General features: G+C 39.0%; 1 protein-coding gene and 4 non-coding genes across 5 annotated transcripts; all 5 read right to left on the bottom strand.

Annotated features, from left to right (window-relative positions):
- Nucleotides 1-5055: 5055 nt before the first annotated feature.
- LOC141679112 (nicotinamidase 2-like) lies at nucleotides 5056-5959 on the bottom strand. Its single transcript, XM_074485601.1, has one exon. The coding sequence runs from the start codon at nucleotides 5905-5907 to the stop codon at nucleotides 5302-5304; it is 606 nt and encodes a 201-aa protein (XP_074341702.1). The 5' UTR covers nucleotides 5908-5959; the 3' UTR covers nucleotides 5056-5301.
- Nucleotides 5960-14417: 8458 nt separating this feature from the next.
- LOC141681764 (small nucleolar RNA R71) lies at nucleotides 14418-14524 on the bottom strand. Its single transcript, XR_012559187.1, has one exon. It is a non-coding gene; the product is annotated as a small nucleolar RNA R71 (small nucleolar RNA).
- Nucleotides 14525-17166: 2642 nt separating this feature from the next.
- Nucleotides 17167-17273, bottom strand: LOC141681763 (small nucleolar RNA R71). The gene has a single exon (XR_012559186.1). It is a non-coding gene; the product is annotated as a small nucleolar RNA R71 (small nucleolar RNA).
- A 2606-nt stretch (nucleotides 17274-19879) lies between these two features.
- LOC141681762 (small nucleolar RNA R71) lies at nucleotides 19880-19986 on the bottom strand. Its single transcript, XR_012559185.1, has one exon. It is a non-coding gene; the product is annotated as a small nucleolar RNA R71 (small nucleolar RNA).
- A 2635-nt stretch (nucleotides 19987-22621) lies between these two features.
- On the bottom strand, nucleotides 22622-22728 carry LOC141681765 (small nucleolar RNA R71). The gene has a single exon (XR_012559188.1). It is a non-coding gene; the product is annotated as a small nucleolar RNA R71 (small nucleolar RNA).
- Nucleotides 22729-23015: the final 287 nt, after the last annotated feature.

The following is a 23015-nucleotide window of genomic DNA, read 5'->3' as shown; positions in this document are numbered from 1 at the left end:
CAAAGTAAATCGGGGGGCATAATCCGGAACTAAGAGCATAAAAATTCAGAAATCACCTGCCCCCATTAACCTGTAACCCTTTTCAAGGCAGCCGCCATGCTGTACCCCTCTACCTCCTCCCAGTCATCTTCGGAGGGTATACTAGACATGAACCCGGCTAGGTCGATTAGAGTTTTGGTACCTATCTTCACGGCCTCTCCATCGGGCCCTCGGCCTTCCGAATCACATACAACCCGGTTGGAAACCACAGCTTTGCCCCGGGGTGGCTTGGTCGGAACATATTTTCTTTTCTTCCTTAGGGGGTCATCACCGCCCGGAATCTCCTGGACCTCGGGCTCAGACTCGTGGCCCGGATCCGGGATGTTCTGAGGGACGGAGGACTCGGCCCCTCCTTCAATATCTACAGAGCCAGATCCGGGACCAGGGGTTCCTTGCTTGTCTTAAAGGCCAGCCCGAGAGTGTTAAAAGCAGCAGCATACGCAGAAGAAGACATGATTTTCAGAAAATTGCGGTTGAAATGAGGAAGACCTGTGGAAATAAAACAAAGAGAGGTTAAATTACGGATCAGAGGCAACAAATTTATTCAAACAAGTTAAAAGCAAACTGGACCATGATCCGGATCATCAAGATGGGTGAAAGAGATCCGGATCAGAGGCAACAAACTATACATTCTACAAGCAAACTATACGTTGATCCGGATCATCAAACTGAGTGAAAGTGATCCGGATCGAAGACAAGCATCTCATCCAAAATCAAAAAGAAAAAGAAAATTGAAACAGGACCCGGATCCCCAGGATGAAAGGAAGATCCGGATCAAGGGCAACACAAATTAAAGGAAAACTTGCAGCCTAGATTAAAAAGCAGCTTATGGTTCATAAATGTGTCCCGAGTCGGCTGGAACTCGAGAGATTCACAGAAACATCTAATCTGGGTAATAGCCCGGTCTTCGAGCACAGCCGGGTTAAACTTAGTTTGAACCCCCTCAGTAGTAAAGTAAGGGAGATATGCCAAGTCATATCCCTTCAGAAGGATTATCTCCCCATTCCAGTACTACAAAGAAGACTGGTGCATTATTGGTTTGGCTCTGCCCGGGCCAAAACTCCACTCCGAGGCCCGGAGCCTGATCTTATAGAAAGGCTTCTGACTTGACTTGGATAGGTAGAAAATCTGGTGGAAGAGTTTCAAAGTAGGCAGAAACCCGGATTTGTTGCAGCAAGCGATGAACTAGGTCATTGACTTTATCCCATTCGGGGTGATTTGCATCGGGGATATCCTGTATACGTGCTTGCAGATGTGCTTTATGAACATATGGCACCGAGGGCTCCACCCGGATCTGAGATGTTCCATCCAGACCGGGACAAAACCATCTTCTGGACGATGATAAATCCTCTCATGTGGTTCTGGCCATCTCCACTCAATATCTGGGGTCAACTGGAAAACAACCCGGACCGCCTCGTTCATCTCACCCGGATCGGCCTCAGAGAACGAGTCCTTCAACTGGTAGTGATCCCGGCTTATAGGAAACTCAACAAACATCCTCTCGAGAGCTTCCTGGTTATATACCCCGGGGTGACCGTCGGGCTGTCTATCATATCTAACCCGGCTATAATAGACCTCGTTTTCGATCTCGGTCGGCTTTTCAACAAAGTGATACTTAACATCTATCCAGTACCCCTCGGGCGTGAAGAGAACTGAGCCCCCAGGCATTCTCTTATACCTGAACTTTGAGATTATCTCGGCGGAAGCAGAAGCTTTCTTAACCATCTCTCCCCGGATCTGTTCTCTACCAGATGAATCCGGGCCACTCTCCTCTCCAGAAAAGTTTGGGTAGCAGTTATAGACTTTTCTAGCCCGCTCCTTGATCCAGACCATATACCTATTAAAATGAAGGTCAGTCAGCCTGGTCCCTACATATTTTAATTGTTTCGCTAAGAGGTCCGGATCAAGTGTGTTATGTTAGTATAAGCATAACCTAATGATCCGGACCACCAATGCAAGTCCAACCCGAAAAAACATCAACGATCAGGATCATGTTAACTACAAATAAATAGCAAAACAACCATGGACCCGGACCTTTGTGGCAAATACTCAGATCCGGATCCATAGCAACCAAAAACTTAAAATTACCCATACCCGGATAAAAAACAACCAAAAACAGCTTAAAAAACCTAAGTCATACAATCCTACCCATAAACCTCCCCCAAATCCGGATCCTATACCCTCGACCCGGATCAAAACCAAAACCTTCACCCAAAAACAGCAACTTTGAGAATCAAAAACCAAAAAACACAACTTTTACATATACACACAATTATATTATCTCAAGAACACGAAGAACAAACAGAGAAAACCCAGAAAAATCGAGCCCAAAAACTCAAAATCAAACCAAAACACAACGAAAACCTACAGATCTAAGCATAAACACACGAAACAAGCACCAACAAGCAACAAAAACGAAGCCAAAAATCATGATTTCTGCTACTTATGTGCGGACGAAAAAGCAAAATCAAGGCATACAAAAACTCGGAGGAAATAAAAACAAAATCGAAAAGAAAAACAGAGGAATAAAGCAAAAAAGCAAGTGAAGATCTTACAAGTTAATGGAGGATTAATGGCGAGACCGGCGAGACACGGCGGAAGAATCAACCACAAACACGGTGATTTGCAGAAAAGCGAGAGAGAGAAGAGAAAAACAAAGGACTGTTGAGTTTCTTTTGTGAAAATAAAAAATGAAATGGAAGAGGGGAGGCAGCCTTTTATAGGCCCATGAAAGAGTAACTCCCCTGCCACGTGGCGTACAAACACTGGTTCACCCAACAGTTACAAAAAAATATATACACATTAACCGCATTAAACCCCATCATCATTAGGGGCCTATTTTCAAGGAACGTAACTGCCAAATTTTCAAATTATTGGGGGGAATTGAGCAGAAACGTTACAAATTCCAAAAAATTCACAGGACCTAAAGCTTTCTACCCGGATCATATAAGCCTACACAGGAACATATCTTAGTCCGGATTGGCATCTACTACACCAGATCCGGATTGGGGGGCAATCAAGAGCAGAAATTTTCTAAAGCAACTACTATACCTTAATCCGGATTGGTATACATTACACCAGATCCGGATTGGGAGGCAACCAGGAGCAAAAAAATTTCTGAAACAACTATTCTACCTTAATCCGGATTGGTATACATTACACCAGATCCGGATTGGGGGGCAACCAGGAGCAGAAATTTTTCTGAAGCAACCATTCTATCTTAATCCGGATTGGTATCCATTACACCAGATCCGGATTGGGGGGCAACCAGGAGCAGAAAGTTTTTTCCTAAGCCAAACATGCAACCCTACTCTACTCCCTCATCCAGAAAATCTGCATAAGGGAGTGGGGGCAAATGATAGGGTATAAGAGACCCGGGTAAGGACCAACCTGGATCTATGGAATACCGGGCTCAATCGATGTACCGAGACCCCCCTCTCCCAGTACAATCAAATGGAGAGACCAGACCCAGGCCCATCCCATGACCCGGGTCCGGATCCAACCCGGAACTAATGCCTACCCGGATCCGGATCAGGACTCAAGCCACCATGAGGGGGGTTCCTAGCAAACACATGCACATCCCATAACCCGCCAAGCAAGGGTACGCGGGCACGTGACTTTGACAGCTATCAACAACCAACACAACGGACAAGCACGACGCGTGTCAGAGGCCGTTAGGACACTCTAAAGGTGGTCCTCCCCTGGACACGTGTAAGCAATCCTCCCAAGCCAGGCGTCATCCGCTCCCAAAATCCAACGGCCCAGATTTAGAGGTAACTACCCCTAAACCCTACCTTGGGGGTATATATACCCCCAAGGCTGAAGGGTTTAGGGGTTAAAAAAAATATTCACTCATTCACACTCACACACTCTCATACATTCAAAAACATACAGCAGCCATCACATATACACACACACAGCAGTCTCTAAATTACATAAGTATACATCCTTTCATCTTCTCCAAAGTCTGTTCTTATTCTTATACCGGAGGCGCCGTGAGAGCCAAACCCCCCTTCCGGTGTTGTTTTGCAGGCGCCCAACCAGCAGCTATACCTCACCCCCGCACAGAAGGTTCAGGAACGCCGTCGGACGGAGCCGGCCGCTCACCGGAGTTATCACATTTTACCCTGTTTCCGTTGATGAGCTAATATTTAACAATGTACACTACTTCAAAATTTTGACACACAAATGTGGGAATCTGTTGCCTTGTAACTAATCGGTTTCAGCATGCTGCATTAGTATGAAACTCGTGCAATTGATCGAAATAATCGGTCACAAAGCACGGAGTAGAAGCTAATTTACTTTATGGGCTGGACGGTATAGTTGAACAATTTACAACGGAATAGTGGATATGAATGTAACTTGTTAAAAATAATCCCGCTGTTCTCCAAATTGTCAAATGTTATTCGTATACTAAATTGATTACCTTGTCCTTCAACGTTCTGGTTATTGACAATGATCATGGCAATCATCTATTCGGTATTATTTTTTGTAAAGAAGTTCAAAAATTAAAATAATTGAAATTCTTGTAAAATATATACCTTTTTTGGTTGTTTGCTCGGCAATATATAACAACAGATGAATAATTACTGACTATCGAATGTTAGGGACCGGCTTTCATTCTTTTATGTTAGGTTTAATAATTTTAAAAAATTCAAGGTTCACTCAAATATATTCATTTGCATCTATGATTTAAAAATATTCTTTTTTTCCCCTTCAAGTATTGAAAATATATTTTTTTCATCCATTAACTTGGAAAAACCCGGAATAAACCGGACGGTCCAAAAATAAAAAAATTTGAATTCAGTATTTCACGAACAAATAAAAATGAACACTTTTGCGATGAGATAACTCAAATGGTTAAAGGCTTATCTTTTGTCGTCCCAGATTCGATTCTCGCTCACCTCCAAATTAACATGGACATATGAGTATATTCGTATTCGTGCAAATCTTCGTGGCATAAACAATGGGAGAAGAGAATTCAAACTGAAAAAATCACAACGAATGTGACTCGACTTCATCAAATTAGAAGTATCCTTTTGTGGACTTCTCAATAATAAAGTGCAAAATTATACAAAGGTTACAATAATCCTTGGAACCAGGATCGACCCCATATTATACAACCTAGTTAGGTACTAAGGAGAAACTTAAAAGAAATTACCAGTACAATTTATTTCACGCATAATCCTTTCTCAAGTGTTTCTACTAGAGTACTTGAACATCCCAACTACTTGTAACTTGATAAGCAATCTAAAGTATAATTTAGATTGATAAACATTTACAAAGCCTGTTACAATCAACCAAATAAGCAAACCCATAAGCTATATTCTTCAAGGTAGCTTCATGCAGCTCCTCCGATGATGTCGCCGTTGCATCCGTCGAGAAAAACACCCTAAACCCTCTCACAAACGCCTCACGCGCCGTCGTCTCGCAACACAAATTAGTCATAACACCAGTAACAATCACCTCCTCCACGCCCATTTCCCTCAGTCGCTCTTCCAGGCGCGTGCCTCTAAACGCGCTGTAGGTGTCTTTCTCCACCACCATTTCTCCGTCTCGTCGCCCCATCTCCGGCATGATTTCTGCCTCGGGAGTCCCGTCGATGACGAGGTCGTTATTCCACCACTCGGCTAGCATGTTGTTGGACTGGATAGAGGGATTGTGGGAGTGGCGCGTGAAAATGACGGGAATGGAGGCGTGTCGGCAGAGGCTGATGGTTTTGGTGATAGAAGGGATGATGGGGCCCGCGATGGAGGAGAAGTAGTTCTGCATGTCGATGACGAGGAGGATGGATTTGTGGGGATTTGGGTCTTTGATTCTGGTCTCAAATTTCATGTACGAGGATTTTGAGGTTTTTAAAGCAGACATGGTTTGGGCACTCAAGTGTGTTCCAAACTGTGATGAATGATTGTCTTGATAAATTGTAAGTACATACATTAATCATATCTTCTGGCAGGTTCCCAGACACGTGTCCGACTTAGGTTGAACTTTCACTCTTTCAGCAGTACAGTCGATGACTCGGGTGTAATTACGATAGAACTTTCGAGTAAATAAATGACTAATTAAAAAATGTTAGTCATTTTTAAATGAAAAATGCTTGGCAACCAAATAAATTCCGAAATTATCTTCGAAATATGTGGTATTAATTTATCTGTCTTTTTATTGTTATAATTTTATTGATAAAATTTCGAAATACAAATAGAATATATCTCTGAATCACAAAATTCATCGGGTAATCAAAAATCACGCAAGTTAGTCTCCAAAAATTTTAGACGATAAAATCTTAATGTATATAACAAAAAATCCCTAAAAAAGTTTTGTTAAAATCTTGCAAGAATAATAATTTATTTAAAAAAATGAATGTACTATGCCATTAAAGATAAATTAAATATTTGAATAAGTGTAACTTTATCTTTTATTGATTCTCTAATATTTGAATATATTGTAGTAATATTATAAAAGATCAAAACTGTCAACTATAGTTTTGACCAGTGGCTAGTTAATTCTATGTAATCTAGACATATTTAAATAAGATGTACCTTTAAAAAAGGCATTCAAGTAAAAATCTATTTTTAATACTAGAAATTAACTTTTCATGTCTAAAACATAAAACAATACTATTTCCGTCCCTAAAAAATTGGCATTATATGAATTTTTAAGAATCGAACACGTTCAATTTTGGCCAAAAAAAATACTTTACCAATCTATAACCCTTAGAATTTTAAAAATTAAATATGATAAGTTGATAATACATCAAATATATTTTCTAATAATATATTTTTTCATAATTTTTATATTTAACAATATTTATTAATTGTTAATCAAATTTGATAGAGTTTGACTTTAATATTTCACAAAATGCCACTTTTTAACGAACATGGAGCAGTCATTTTAAAACTAGTTTTATGCCTGAATTATAAAAATAATTACCTTTTTGATATATGATTATTTTTAATTTTATTTTAACCAAGAATCAATCAATATAATTATATAAAAGAGAAGACGGGGCGTTTAGGTGACGCATCTCAAATCGTCTCATTCTATTTATTCTAATTTTATCAATTTTTTAAGTTAAAAAATATCAAAAACTACAATCACCTTATATTCTCTTAAATATATTATCATCATTCGTAATATTCTCCTAAATTTCTACAAGATCTTTCATTAAAATTTTTAAAATCAACTTGTCATTTTAATATTCTCTTAAAACTTCTTCTTTGTATTTAAATTAACTTTCTATCTTGATGTTCTCCGAAATTTCCCTTTTAATATAATTTCTCTCATCTTTCTCATAAAATCAATGTACTACATTATATTTTCCTAAAAAATTTCTTCAATTTTTAACTTATGAAATATTTCAAGGACTAGTATCTGTAAATATATTTTCTCGATATTTTTTAAAATCATTATTTCATTATATTTTGTACTTATGTAAATAAGAAGATAAACCCGGTGATGTATCGCCTCTCATATCGTTTCAATTTATTTTTGTATTTTTCCCAAATTTTTATATTATTAAATAGAAAAAATATTATATTCATTATTAACTAAAAAATTATATAATTTCATGATATTAAATTAATGAATAATAGGAGATTTACTTATTGGAGTAAACATGTTTAATGAGAGAACTACTTTTTAAAATTCTAAGATTTATTATATTTATTGATTATTCAATAATTTAGAATGAACAAGATCTGATGAGAAATACAAAAATAAAAAAAACTGCGAAGTGCGGCTTCGTAAACTAGTTACAATATATATCTTTTACCACTTAATTCCATCCTGTTATGCATTGAGAATGTGAGAATCAGAAAATTTGAGAATATGATACTGAATATGTATTATATAATCACTAAAAACATTCACGGTAGCAATCTAAATTGGTATATTGAATGGGCAGATATGGCCTCGTTTGGAATTTCTTAAAAGTAACTTATGATTTAAAGTTGAAAATTACCGTTTAAGTTATATGTACATCAAAAACTTATAAATTATTTAGGTGTTTGGATAATTTTAAATATAAATAACTTAAAAATAGATAATATGTTTGGTAAATTATAACTTATAAGTTATGATTTTTTTGAAACAAAATTAAAATGTAAATTACAAATTTTGAATTAATAATTTTGATACATGAATATAAAATAAAAATGAGAAAATTTAAAAAGTAAGGATAATGGTATCGGGATAAAACTATTTAATATCCACTATTCATCTCGACGAAAATAAATTATACTTTTAATCTGGCCTAAAAAACAAAACTAGATATAATTAGATTGATTTAGTTTAGTCGATATAATGATCCCAGATTAAAACAAAATTATACGATTACAACATGATAAAATAAAATAAAAATTTATTCAAAAAATTTGAAATTCAAAAAATTAGAACTTTAAAATTTGAATTTAAAAAATTAAATTTAAAATATAATAATTGTAAAACATGAATATAAAAATAAAAGAAACTTTTTAAAAATATAAAACAATAATATAAATGAATGTAACAATAAGGTAATGCAAAATTGACATGAATAGTAAAATGAAAATGAGAATGAGAATGAACCCTCCTCCCAACTTTCAAATTTCCAACAATTTTTAACTATATGATGGTTTATTTTAGACTGCAGTAAGATGAAATTTCAATTGAGCTTTAAGCCTGTTTCAGCAAAAACTTGAAGCTCCCAAACATGCACTAGTATTTCTTCTGAATTCGTTGGTTCTTGGGTTCGAATACCTTCTGCGGATATTATTTTTTCCCCAAAAATACAATTAACTGTAACATGATGACAAATTTAGAGTATATCCAATGATGATGCAAAAATAGATGTAGTTATTGTTATAATTTAGTATCAAAAAATAGTTTTTGGTGTTAAAATTGCATCATGGTTTCAATGGTTGATTCTATATTTTATTCCAAATTTCATAACTCCCCAAGTATCCCACTATTTTGAATACAAAATCAGTTTTTCTAGTTAACTTTTTACTTCACCTATTTTTTGTTCTATATTTAGACAAATTATAGGATTGTGTTATTTTAGCACACCATTGAAGTGATAAATTTTAGCTTTTACTCTATAATATTGATATAGAACAAGATGTAGCACACCATTGAACTTGCTTTTATATATTGATTTCTTAGACATCTTTCCTCCCCAAAAATTCTTCACATTATCATTATCTGAATTTGCAGTTCATGAACTATAACTCCCACAAGAGAGAGATGATTAAAATTGAAGGAACATGAAAAATTTGCGTAACGTGAAAGTGTGGGATACTATAGGAGAATGAGCAGGCGAAACTAGCTATTGAAGAATGTGATATTTATGTATGATAGCTCATATTAGTTTGAGCCCAGTGAGAGGAGCTCAGGGCCTAACTAACAAAGGAATGAAGGACGCCCGGGCACGTGACAACATCACCACCGTCCAGGTGGCCCGAATCTGAAAACTTCCAATGGTCCGGATTCGGGGACATGTTGGCCCATCACAGTCGTCCACACGATCCTTAATCTAAAACGCACCGACGGTCCAGAATCAAGGTACAAACCCCTAAATCCTAATGAGAACCTATAAAAGGCTGATCAAAAGGTGTATTGGGGGTTACCGAAATCTTTACTACCTACACACCTATACACACACCACTATTTATCTGTTTAATTCCTATCTTACCCTTTCTTCTCCGACACCCTATCTTACTCTCACGTCGGAGGTGCCGCGGGGACGCCACCCCCCTCCGGTTTTGTTTTGCAGGAGCCCATCCCACAGCTGTACCGCAAATACTGTCATTTCTACACACATGGAGGTTGAGTCCGGGTAGAAGAAAGAGAAGACCCTGGGGTGATTTGGAGTTATCATTGGCGCTAAAAGGAGGGGTCGAACCTCCGACCATCGGTGATGTTTTTTTTCAACATCTCTACTCCGCCTAGGAGACCTGAATCTCTCCGCCCATGAGACCAGAATATCTCACTCCCGTAAGACTACTATTTAGATTTTTCAGATCTACTTTGTTCAACACTTGCGCTTTTAGAGTTTCTTTAGTAGATCTTGTTTAGCCATAATTATCATAATACGTGAACACACATTGGGTTATAGTTGTGATTGCCACATACTTAGATCTAAACTCACATATTATTGCTCGAGCCCACACCCTCTTTTACTTTGATTTTTACGTATTGTTGGAAAACCATGACTATGAGAAAAAACAAGGCTGCCATTTCTGGATCAATCCTGCCACCACCCGCCCCGCCCAGGGACGGAGAAATGGAAGATGTGGAAGAAGGGGCCCCCATATCCCGGACCCCATCCCAACCCCTCCAACCAGGAGATCAGAGAGTAATTATTGAGAAGGAAGCTCACAAGTACGCTGAAACTTCGGCAAATCCTTGGGGAAACATGACCCTGGAACATATACGAGACGCAATGAACATGTGGAAAGAAAAGTACAATCTTGAACCTAAAACCCGCTCGGGGGATCAGGAAGAGCACTCTGGGGAATCCCGTGGATCGATCCTGGAACGAATCGCGAAGAACCTGAAAATGCCACTTGAGGACGCCCGGGATGAAATTCGGAGAGCCTCACTCCGGGACCGAATCCGGAAGGAGGAGGAGGCTGAGGACAAAGAAATCATTGAAAAGAGAATCCGGGATGAAGAAGAAAAATTGAAGAAGAAGGCACACAGGATCCATGTTTCTTCGGACTCCGAACCTGAAAAGGAATCCAAACAAGAACAAATGGCTCGGGCCCTCCGCGATCTCAAAAGGAAGGTCGAAGGTGACATGGAGATAGGAGCAGCTTCCACCCCTTTCACCAGAAAGATGGAGTCCACTCCCAGAGAATTCAGACTCAAACACTTCAAATTTCGATTCTTTCGACGGACTAGCCGACCCCAAAGAGTATCTAAACTATTTCGAACAAATCTCCAACATCTATGATTACAATGATCTCACAAGATGTCATTTCTTTGCGTCAACTCTAAAGGGAGGAGCTCAGAAATGGTTCATCTGAATCCCATCTCGGAGTGTGGATTCATGGAGGGATTTTCGAGAAATATTCTTGAAAAGGTTACAGGCTAATCAAATGAATGAGCTACAAATATGCCATTTGGAAAGAATCCAACAGAGAAGTAAAAAGTCCCTCCCTGAATTCATCAAAAGATTTCAAGAGGCGGTTAACCAACTCTCCAACCTGGAAGAAAAGGAGTCCATAAATATTTTTCGAAAAAACCTACATCCGGTGTGCTGCGAAGGATACGTCAAAGACCTGATCCACAGAGAACCCCAAAGCCTCGCATCCGCCTATGCCTTAGCCTCCAAGTTCATAGAGGAAAATAATTTCCTCAAGTCAATGAAGATGAACAGAAGAATACATGATGACAACAAATCCCTGAAACGTCGCTCATCGTACAGAAAAGACGAAAGATTCAAGGTCGACAGACAGTCATACTACATCCAACAGTCCCAGGGAACCCCACCCCGGGATAGCTATTTAGGACCCCAGAAAAATGAAAGAAAACCAAGAGCCAAAAGAGTGCCCAAGCCAGATCCAGAGTGGACGCCCCTCAACAGATCCAAAAGAGAGCCAAAAGAGAGCCCAAGACAGAGCCAGAGCCAGAGTGGACGCCCCTCAACAAGGCCCGGGATAAGCATTGTGGATACCATGAAGATCACAGCCATACGACTGCGAATTGTTTCTCCTTGAAAATGTTCATCGAGGATCAAATTAAAAAAGGGAACATGAACCAGGATCTTTAGAGAAAATTGAATGACAAAGACAAGGCCCCGTAAAACGGCAAGAATATGGTCAATATCGTTTTTTGTGGGACAACCTCACCACCCCAGAGCCCAGACATGGATAATGATGTAATGATGATCCAGCCCTTCAAAGATGAGCCAATATATTTCTCCTATGCGGACTATGAAGGATTGGATCTAGACCATAACCAGGATTTAGTGGTGGCTCTAGATGTGGCAGATAATGAGGTAAAAAGAATTTTAGTCGATAATGGTTCTTCTGTTAACATAGTTTTCGAGCACACACTCAACATGATGAAGCTCGGACACTTGTGCATGGACCCCTACCTCGAAGATCCCCTTTATGGGTTCGGGAACTCAATGATACCAATCCGGGGAGTCATTTATCTCCCCATAAATTTTGGGACTGCACCCCAGCAGGTTTCCCATATCATGAAATTCTACGTGATAAGTGTGGCGTCATCATACAACATGATCCTCGGTAGGCCCATAATAACCAAGCTCCGGGCCATCTGTTGAGTGACATTTATGTCACTTTATAACGCTCCGTAAAACTTGGAATTGGTGTTTTGTACTCAAGTTGTTGGTGTTTTTAACATGTTTTTGTAGTATTTTGCATTTCAGGCCTTTATCAGGAATTCGGGTGATTTAGCATTGTTTTGATGTTAATATGGTGTTAGGATGGTGTTAAAAAGATTGCTCATGAAAAGACCAACTCAACCAACAAGAAAATAAGAAGTCAGAAATTTTCCAGAGAGCCAGTGTGCCCGCGCTGTAGTAGCGCGCGGCCGCGCCAGGATTACAAAAGTGCAGTGCGCCCGTGCCGGGTCGATTTCCAGGAATCCTGTTTCTACTCTGATTTTGATCCAGAATACTTCTAATCTGCATGGGCTGCTATATAAACATAACTTATGATCATTTTTATAATAAGACGTACCAGAGCTTAAGGAGAAGACGTAAGAAGACCATAGAGCATAATTCAACCAAGGCAAAGAGGATCTAGTCTATTCTTGTGATTCTTTATTTTAAGTTGTAACTTTGGATGCTAGTTTTCTTGCTCGTGAACCTATACTCTCGTTTCGTACTTGGTTTATTATTTATTCAGTATAAAGACTACGTTTATTATACCATGCTTTCATCGAAACCCACGTTGATGATGAGTCCGATTATGGGCTAATCATTATCGTGGGGTTCTAGCGGATTTACTTATGGATTTCTTTAGTTAATTTGTTTCGACACCTTAGTGTGTGGTGATTGTATGATATCCTAATATTGGTTGTGCTTATTCGTCTTATGAGCGTCGCAAACTTATAAGATAGCGTGTTAATTTCTAATGAAGCGAAAGTGAATTTAGGGGTTTAGAACTTGCCATGCTAGCATAGGTTCATGTATTTGTTATGCATGATTCGTAGGTAATTTTAACCATCTTACTTGCCCTATGTAATCACAATAGATAACTTGTGCATTAAACCGTTATGTTGTCAAATTCGACAGACATATAGGGTCTCAATATAATTGATGTATATTCAGCTTCTATCTCTTTTGTGGATGTCTGGTAGTATGGTATTCGTACAACGAAAGTTGATGATTATCAGTTTCGTGTTATCTGATTAGTATCATCACATTGCATGCTAAGGTTAAGAACAAAAAGGCTATTGAATGAAGTAGTAATGAAGTTAGAATCCCATGTTTGTGTCATATAGTAAAACAATCCTCTTAAATCTCTTAGTTAATGTTCTTTAGTGTAATCTCTTAGTTAATCGTAGTTATAACAATCTCAATTTGTGATCATCTTAGCATTGAATAATAACCATAACATTGTTGCATAAGTACATTGATTAAAATTAACCTAAACCAGTCTCTGTGGGAACGAACTAGAATTAATTCTATATTACTTACGATCGCGTATACTTGCGTGAATATTAGCGCGTGTTCTAGCCCTAGCAAGTTTTTGGCGCCGCTTCCGGGGACTCGGTGTTAATTTTTAGTTTATGTGTTTGTCATCAGTGTTCATTAAAGTTCAGTGACTCAGATATTGTTACTTAATTATTTCCTTGTCCTGTTTCAGATACTCTAGTGAGCGTGTATGCATACGCGTTCTCGGTCTCGTAAGAGAATACTGGATAATACTGAGGAAGAAGTTGTAGTAGCTAAGGAAGTTTTCGAAGAAGTTCTTGTAGAGGAGAAAGTTGAAGAAGAAATCTTAGTTGAGAAAGAAGAAAAAGCTCTTGTTACAATGGGTGAACCAGAAGCGAATCCAAAGGCTTTGATGGACTATTCTCAACCAAAGATCAATGATATTCAGTCGAACATTATTTGACCGGTCATTGCGGCTAACACTTTTGAAATCAAGGCTAACACGATTCAGATGATACATAATTCAGTTCAGTTTTGGGGTTCTCCTATAGAAGATCCCAACATGCACATCAGAGATTTCATCGAGATATGCGACACCTTCAAGTTCAATGGAGTGTCTGAAGATGCTATAAATCTAAGGCTCTTCCCATTCTCTCTGAGGGATAAAGCTAAGAGATGGTTACATTCTCTACCATCAGGCTCTATCACTAAATAGGAAGATTTGGCTCATAAGTTCCTTTCTAAGTTCTTTCCTATGGCGAAGACTGCTGCAATCAGGATTGCTCTTACTCAATTTGCGTAGCAGTCTGGAGAGTCTTTGTGTGAGGCTTGGAAGCGATATAAGGAGATGCTAAGGAAGTGTCCTCACTATGGGATGCCTGACTGGATGATCATTAACTACTTCTATAATGGTTTGGGTGCTACTTCTAGACTCATGCTTGATGCAGCATCAGGAGGAGCCTTGTGGGATAAAAGCTACGATGAAGCTTACGAATTAATTGAACTGATGGCTGCTAATGAATACCAAAATTCTTCTCAGAAACTACCTTAGGGTAAGATAGCAGGAATTCTGGAGGTGGATGCAGCTACTGCTATAGCTGCTCAGCTTAAGGCTTTGACGATGAAGGTGGATTCTTTGGCTAATTATGGAGTTAATCAGATCACTAGTGTCTGTGAGCTTTGTGTTGGCGCCCATAAGACGGAGCAGTGTGCTAGTTCTAGTGAATCAGCTCTGTTCGTGAGCAACTTTCAGAGATCGCAACAGCCAGTTCCAGCCACCTATCATCCTAACAACCGCAATCATCCTAACTTTAGTTGGAGCAATTCTCAGAATGCGGTTCAACAGCCTTATCAAAAGTATACAACAAAGCAAAACAACCCCCTGGTTTCCAACAACCACAATACGTACCAAGACAACAACTCCAGTTGCAACAGTCTAATGAAAAATCTGAATTGGAGGAGTTGAGGCTCATGTGCAAGAGCCAAGCGGTGTCTATCAAGACCTTGGAGAATCAAATTGGGCAGATTGTCAATACCTTGCTGAATCATCAACCTGGCTCACTACCAAGTGACACAGAAGTTCCAGGCAAGAAGAAAGCTAAAGAGCAGGTAAAGGCAATCACATTAAGGCCTGGGAAGGTTGCAACTCCCGAAAAATCTCAAATTTCGGAAGATGAAGCTGTGGCTGAAAAAGAAGTACAGAAGGAAGCAGGAGTGGAACTAAGGAAGACTACAGTGGAACACACTCCTCCTGAGGGTAATACGGGGGAGAAACAAATCTATCATCCACCTACTTTTCCTAGGAGGCTACAGAAGAAAAAGCTGGATAAGCAGTTTGAGAAGTTTCTGGAGGTGTTCAAGAAACTTCATATCAACATACCTTTCGCTGAAGCTCTTGAACAGATGCCTAGTTATGCGAAGTTTATGAAAGGTATTCTCTCTAGGAAGGTGAAGCTTGATGACTTAGAGACAGTTGCTCTCACGGAGGAATGCAGTGTTGTGCTGTAACAGAAGTTGTCTCAGAAGCTTAAAGATCCTGGAAGCTTCACTATTCCTTGCACTATCGGAAACTTTTCGTTCGACAAGTGTTTATGTGATTTGGGAGCTAGCATCAATCTGATGCCCTTGTATGTCTTCAAAAAGTTGGATTTACCTAATCCAAAGCCTACTTATTTGTCCTTGCAGTTGGCCGATCGCTCTATTACATATCCACGAGGCATTGTGGGGGATGTTGTTGGGAATGTGTTGTGAACTTGATGACTTCATTAATAAAACACCTTAGTAGATTCAACTTAGTATATTTTGTAGCATTCAATGGATAAGCAAATATAGTCCCGACGGATGACTCAATACAGTCCCGACGGATGATGATTTGACATCCATCGATTGAGTAGCTTATGTAATTAAGAAGTCATGTAGCACATTTCTGCAAACACCTTTGTATAGATTCTGTAGTAGCATATAAGTCATGTTAACTTTAATTAGATATGCAGAATAGGTTGATTAATTGTACATAGATGATGTCTTGTAATTCTGTATAAATGAAATAATTAATTAGTAGTAATGAAGTTAGAATCCCATGTTTGTGTCATATAGTAAAACAATCCTCTTAAATCTCTTAGTTAATATTCTTTAGTGTAATCTCTTAGTTAATCGTAGTTATAAAAATCTCAATTTGTGATCATCTTAGCATTGAATAATAACCATAACATTGTTGCATAAGTACATTGATTAAAATTAACCTAAACCAGTCTCTGTGGGAACGAACTAGAATTAATTCTATATTACTTACGATCGCGTATACTTGCGTGAATATTAGCGCGTGTTCTAGCCCTAGCAAGTTTTTGGCGCCGCTTCCGGGGACTCGGTGTTAATTTTTAGTTTATGTGTTTGTCATCAGTGTTCATTAAAGTTCAGTGACTCAGATATTGTTACTTACTTATTTCCTTGTCCTGTTTCAGATACTCTAGTGAGCGTGTATGCATACGCGTTCTCGGTCTCGTAAGAGAATACTGGATAATGCTGAGGAAGAAGTTGTAGTAGCTAAGGAAGTTTTCGAAGAAGTTCTTGTAGAGGAGAAAGTTGAAGAAGAAATCTTAGTTGAGGAAGAAGAAAAAGCTCTTATTGCAATGGGTGAACCAGAAGCAAATCCAAAGGCTTTGATGGACTATTCTCAACCAAAGATCAATGATATTCAGTCTAACATTATTTGACCGGTCATTGCGGCTAACACTTTTGAAATCAAGGCTAGCACGATTCAGATGATACATAATTCAGTTCAGTTTTGGGGTTCTCCTATAGAAGATCCCAACATGCACATCAGAGATTTCATCGAGATATGCGACACCTTCAAGTTCAATGGAGTGTCTGAAGATGCTATAAATCTAAGACTCTTCCCATTCTCTCTGAGGGATAAAGCTAAGAGATGGTTACAGTCTCTACCATCAGGCTCTATCACTAAATAGGAAGATTTGGCTCATAAGTTCCTTTCTAAGTTCTTTCCTATGGCGAAGACTGCTGCAATCAGGATTGCTCTTACTCAATTTGCGTAGCAGTCTGGAGAGTCTTTGTGTGAGGCTTGGAAGCGATATAAGGAGATGCTAAGGAAGTGTCCTCACTATGGGATGCCTGACTGGATGATCATTAACTGCTTCTATAATGGTTTGGGTGCTACTTCTAGACTCATGCTTGATGCAGCATCAGGAGGAGCCTTGTGGGATAAAAGCTACGATGAAGCTTACGAATTGATTGAACTGATGGCTGCTAATGAATACCAGAATTCTTCTCAGAAACTACCTTAGGGTAAGGTAGCAGGAATTCTGGAGGTGGATGCAGCTACTGCTATAGCTGCTCAGCTTAAGGCTTTGACGATGAAGGTGGATTCTTTGGCTAATTATGGAGTTAATCAGATCACTAGTGTCTGTGAGCTTTGTGTTGGCGCCCATAAGACGGAGCAGTGTGCTATTTCTAGTGAATCAGCTCTGTTCGTGAGCAACTTTCAGAGATCGCAACAGCCAGTTCCTGCCACCTATCATCCTAACAACCGCAATCATCCTAACTTTAGTTGGAGCAATTCTCAGAATGCGGTTCAACAGCCTTATCAAAAGTATACAACAAAGTAAAACAACCCCCTGGTTTCCAACAACCACAATACGTACCAAGACAACAACTCCAGTTGCAACAGTCTAATGAAAAATCTGAATTGGAGGAGTTGAGGCTCATGTGCAAGAGCCAAGCGGTGTCTATCAAGACCTTGGAGAATCAAATTGGGCAGATTGTCAATACCTTGCTGAATCATCAACCTGGCTCACTACCAAGTGACACAGAAGTTCCAGGCAAGAAGAAAGCTAAAGAGCATGTTAAGGCAATCACATTAAGGCCTGGGAAGGTTGCAACTCCCGAAAAATCTCAAGTTTCGGAAGATGAAGTTGTGGCTGAAAAAGAAGTACAGAAGGAAGCAGAAGTGGAACTAAGGAAGACTACAGTGGAACACACTCCTCCTGAGGGTAATACGGGGGAGAAACAAATCTATCATCCACCTCCTTTTCCTAGGAGGCTACAGAAGAAAAAGCCGGATAAGCAGTTTGAGAAGTTTATGGAGGTGTTCAAGAAACTTCATATCAACATACCTTTCGCTGAAGCTCTTGAACAGATGCCTAGTTATGCGAAGTTTATGAAAGGTATTCTCTCTAGGAAGGTGAAGCTTGATGACTTAGAGACAGTTGCTCTCACGGAGGAATGCAGTGTTGTGCTGTAACAGAAGTTGTCTGAGAAGCTTAAAGATCCTGGAAGCTTCACTACTCCTTGCACTATCGGAAACTTTTCGTTCGACAAGTGTTTATGTGATTTGGGAGCTAGCATCAATCTGATGCCCTTGTCTGTCTTCAAAAAGTTGGATTTACCTAATCTAAAGCCTACTTATTTGTCCTTGCAGTTGGCCGATCGCTCTATTACATATCCACGAGGCATTGTGGGGGATGTTGTTGGAAATGTGTTGTGAACTTGATGACTTCATTAATAAAACACCTTAGTAGATTCAACTTAGTATATTTTGTAGCACTCGATGGATAAGCAAATATAGTCCCGACGGATGACTCAATACAGTCCCGACGGATGATGATTTGACATCCATCGATTGAGTAGCTTATGTAATTAAGAAGTCATGTAGCACATTTCTGCAAACACCTTTGTATAGATTCTGTAGTAGCATATAAGTCATGTTAACTTTAATTAGATATACAGAATAGTTGATTAATTATACATAGATGATGTCTTGTAATTCTGCATAAATGAAATAATTAATTAGTAGTAATAAAGTTAGAATCCCATGTTTGTGTCATATAGTAAAATAATCCTCTTAAATCTCTTAGTTAATGTTCTTTAGTGTAATCTCTTAGTTAATCGTAGTTATAACAATCTCAATTTGTGATCATCTTAGCATTGAATAATAACCATAACAATGTTGCATAAGTACATTGATTAAAATTAACCTAAACCAGTCTCTGTGGGAACGAACTAGAATTAATTCTATATTACTTACGATCGCGTAGCAAGTTTTTGGCGCCGCTTCCGGGGACTCGGTGTTAATTTTTAGTTTATGTGTTTGTCATCAGTGTTCATTAAAGTTCAGTGACTCAGATATTGTTACTTACTTATTTCCTTGTCCTGTTTCAGATACTCTAGTGAGCGTGTATGCATACGCGTTCTCGGTCTCGTAAGAGAATACTGGATAATGCTGAGGAAGAAGTTGTAGTAGCTAAGGAAGTTTTTGAAGAAGTTCTTGTAGAGGAGAAAGTTGAAGAAGAAATCTTAGTTTAGAAAGAAGAAAAAGCTCTTGTTGCAATGGGTGAACCAGAAGCGAATCCAAAGGCTTTGATGGACTATTCTCAACCAAAGTTCAATAATATTCAGTCTAACATTATTTGACCGGTCATTGCGGCTAACACTTTTGAAATCAAGGCTAGCACGATTCAGATGATACATAATTCAGTTCAGTTTTGGGGTTCTCCTATAGAAGATCCCAACATGCACATCAGAGATTTCATCGAGATATGCGACACCTTCAAGTTCAATGGAGTGTCTGAAGATGCTATAAATCTAAGGCTCTTCCCATTCTCTCTGAGGGATAAATCTAAGAGATGGTTACATTCTCTACCATCAGGCTCTATCACTAAATAGGAAGATTTGGCTCATAAGTTCCTTTCTAAGTTCTTTCCTATGGCGAAGACTGCTGCAATCAGGATTGCTCTTACTCAATTTGCGTAGCAGTCTGGAGAGTCTTTGTGTGAGGCTTGGAAGCGATATAAGGAGATGCTAAGGAAGTGTCCTCACTATGGGATGCCTGACTGGATGATCATTAACTACTTCTATAATGGTTTGGGTGCTACTTCTAGACTCATGCTTGATGCAGCATCAGGAGGAGCCTTGTGGGATAAAAGCTACGATGAAGCTTACGAATTGATTGAACTGATGGCTGCTAATAAATACCAGAATTCTTCTCAGAAACTACCTTAGGGTAAGGTAGCAGGAATTCTGGAGGTGGATACAGCTACTGGTATAGCTGCTCAGCTTAAGGCTTTGACGATGAAGGTGGATTCTTTGGCTAATTATGGAGTTAATCAGATCACTAGTGTCTGTGAGCTTTGTGTTGGCGCCCATAAGACGGAGCAGTGTGCTATTTCTAGTGAATCAGCTCTATTCGTGAGCAACTTTCAGAGATCGCAACAGCCAGTTCCAGCCACCTATCATCCTAACAACCTCAATCATCCTAACTTTAGTTGGAGCAATTCTCAGAATGCGGTTCAACAGCCTTATCAAAAGTATACAACAAAGCAAAACAACCCCCTGGTTTCCAACAACCACAATACGCACCAAGACAACAACTCCAGTTGCAACAGTCTAATGAAAAATCTGAATTGGAGGAGTTGAGGCTCATGTGCAAGAGCCAAGCGGTGTCTATCAAGACCTTGGAGAATCAAATTGGGCAGATTGTCAATACCTTGCTGAATCATCAACCTGGCTCACTACCAAGTGACACAGAAGTTCCAGGCAAGAAGAAAGCTAAAGAGCAGGTTAAGGCAATCACATTAAAGCCTGGGAAGGTTGCAACTCCCGAAAAATCTCAAGTTTCGGAAGATGAAGCTGTGGCTGAAAAAGAAGTACAGAAGGAAGCAGAAGTGGAACTAAGGAAGACTACAGTGGAACACACTCCTCCTGAGGGTAATACGGGGGAGAAACAAATCTATCATCCACCTACTTTTCCTAGGAGGCTACAGAATAAAAAGCTGGATAAGCAGTTTGAGAAGTTTCTGGAGGTGTTCAAGAAACTTCATATCAACATACCTTTCGCTGAAGCTCTTGAACAGATGCCTAGTTATGCGAAGTTTATGAAAGGTATTCTCTCTAGGAAGGTGAAGCTTGATGACTTAGAGACAGTTGCTCTCACGGAGGAATGCAGTGTTGTGCTGTAACAGAAGTTGTCTCAGAAGCTTAAAGATCCTGGAAGCTTCACTATTCCTTGCACTATCGGAAACTTTTCGTTCGACAAGTGTTTATGTGATTTGGGAGCTAGCATCAATCTGATGCCCTTGTCTGTCTTCAAAAAGTTGGATTTACCTAATCCAAAGCCTACTTATTTGTCCTTGCAGTTGGCCGATCGCTCTATTACATATCCACGAGGCATTGTGGGGGATGTTGTTGGGAATGTGTTGTGAACTTGATGACTTCATTAATAAAACACCTTAGTAGGTTCAACTTAGTATATTTTATAGCACTCGATGGATAAGCAAATATAGTCCCGACGGATGACTCAATACAGTCCCGACGGATGATTATTTGACATCCATCGATTGAGTAGCTTATGTAATTAAGAAGTCATGTAGCACATTTCTGCAAACACCTTTGTATAGATTCTATAGTAGCATATAAGTCATGTTAACTTTAATTAGATATGCAGAATAGGTTGATTAATTGTACATAGATGATGTCTTGTAATTCTGCATAAATGAAATAATTAATTAGTAGTAATGAAGTTAGAATCCCATGTTTGTGTCATATAGTAAAACAATCCTCTTAAATCTCTTAGTTAATGTTCTTTAGTGTAATCTCTTAGTTAATCGTAGTTATAACAATCTCAATTTGTGATCATCTTAGCATTGAATAATAACCATAACATTGTTGCATAAGTACATTGATTAAAATTAACCTAAACCAGTATCTGTGGGAACGAACTAGAATTAATTCTATATTACTTACGATCGCGTATACTTGCGTGAATATTAGCGCGTGTTCTAGCCCTTTTTGGCGCCGCTTCCGGGGACTCGGTGTTAATTTTTAGTTTATGTGTTTGTCATCAGTGTTCATTAAAGTTCAGTGACTCGGATATTGTTACTTACTTATTTCCTTGTCCTGTTTCAGATACTCTAGTGAGCGTGTATGCATACGCGTTCTCGGTCTCGTAAGAGAATACTGGATAATGCTGAGGAAGAAGTTGTAGTAGCTAAGGAAGTTTTCGAAGAAGTTCTTGTAGAGGAGAAAGTTGAAGAAGAAATCTTAGTTGAGAAAGAATAAAAAGCTCTTGTTGCAATGGGTGAACCAGAAGCGAATCCAAAGGCTTTGATGGACTATTCTCAACCAAAGATCAATGATATTCAGTCTAATATTATTTGACCGGTCATTGCGGCTAACACTTTTGAAATCAAGGCTAGCACGATTCAGATGATACATAATTCAGTTCAGTTTTGGGGTTCTCCTATAGAAGATCCTAACATGCACATCAGAGATTTCATCGAGATATGCGACACCTTCAAGTTCAATGGAGTGTCTGAAGATGCTATAAATCTAAGGCTCTTCCCATTCTCTCTGAGGGATAAAGCTAAGAGATGGTTACATTCTCTACCATCAGACTCTATCATTAAATAGGAAGATTTGGCTCATAAGTTCCTTTCTAAGTTCTTTCCTATGGAGAAGACTGCTGCAATCAGGATTGCTCTTACTCAATTTGTGTAGCAATCTGGAGAGTCTTTGTGTGAGGCTTGGAAGCGATATAAGGAGATGCTAAGGAAGTGTCCTCACTATGGGATGCCTGACTGGATGATCATTAACTACTTCTATAATGGTTTGGGTGCTACTTCTAGACTCATGCTTGATGCAGCATCAGGAGGAGCCTTGTGGGATAAAAGCTACGATGAAGCTTACGAATTGATTGAACTGATGGCTGCTAATGAATACCAGAATTCTTCTCAGAAACTACCTTAGGGTAAGGTAGCAGGAATTCTGGAGGTGGATGCAGCTACTGCTATAGCTGCTCAGCTTAAGGCTTTGACGATGAAGGTGGATTCTTTGGCTAATTATGGAGTTAATCAGATCA

The sequence above is a fragment of the Apium graveolens genome, chromosome 8 (genome assembly GCF_009905375.1).
Source record: "Apium graveolens cultivar Ventura chromosome 8, ASM990537v1, whole genome shotgun sequence".
NCBI lineage: Eukaryota > Viridiplantae > Streptophyta > Magnoliopsida > Apiales > Apiaceae > Apium > Apium graveolens.
This window is presented reverse-complemented; position numbering and strand designations above follow the sequence as displayed.

Excerpts from the sequence above, each read along its gene's own strand:
- LOC141679112 (XM_074485601.1), bottom strand. The coding sequence starts at position 5,907 with ATGTCTGCTTTAAAAACCTCAAAATCCTCGTACATGAAATTTGAGACC.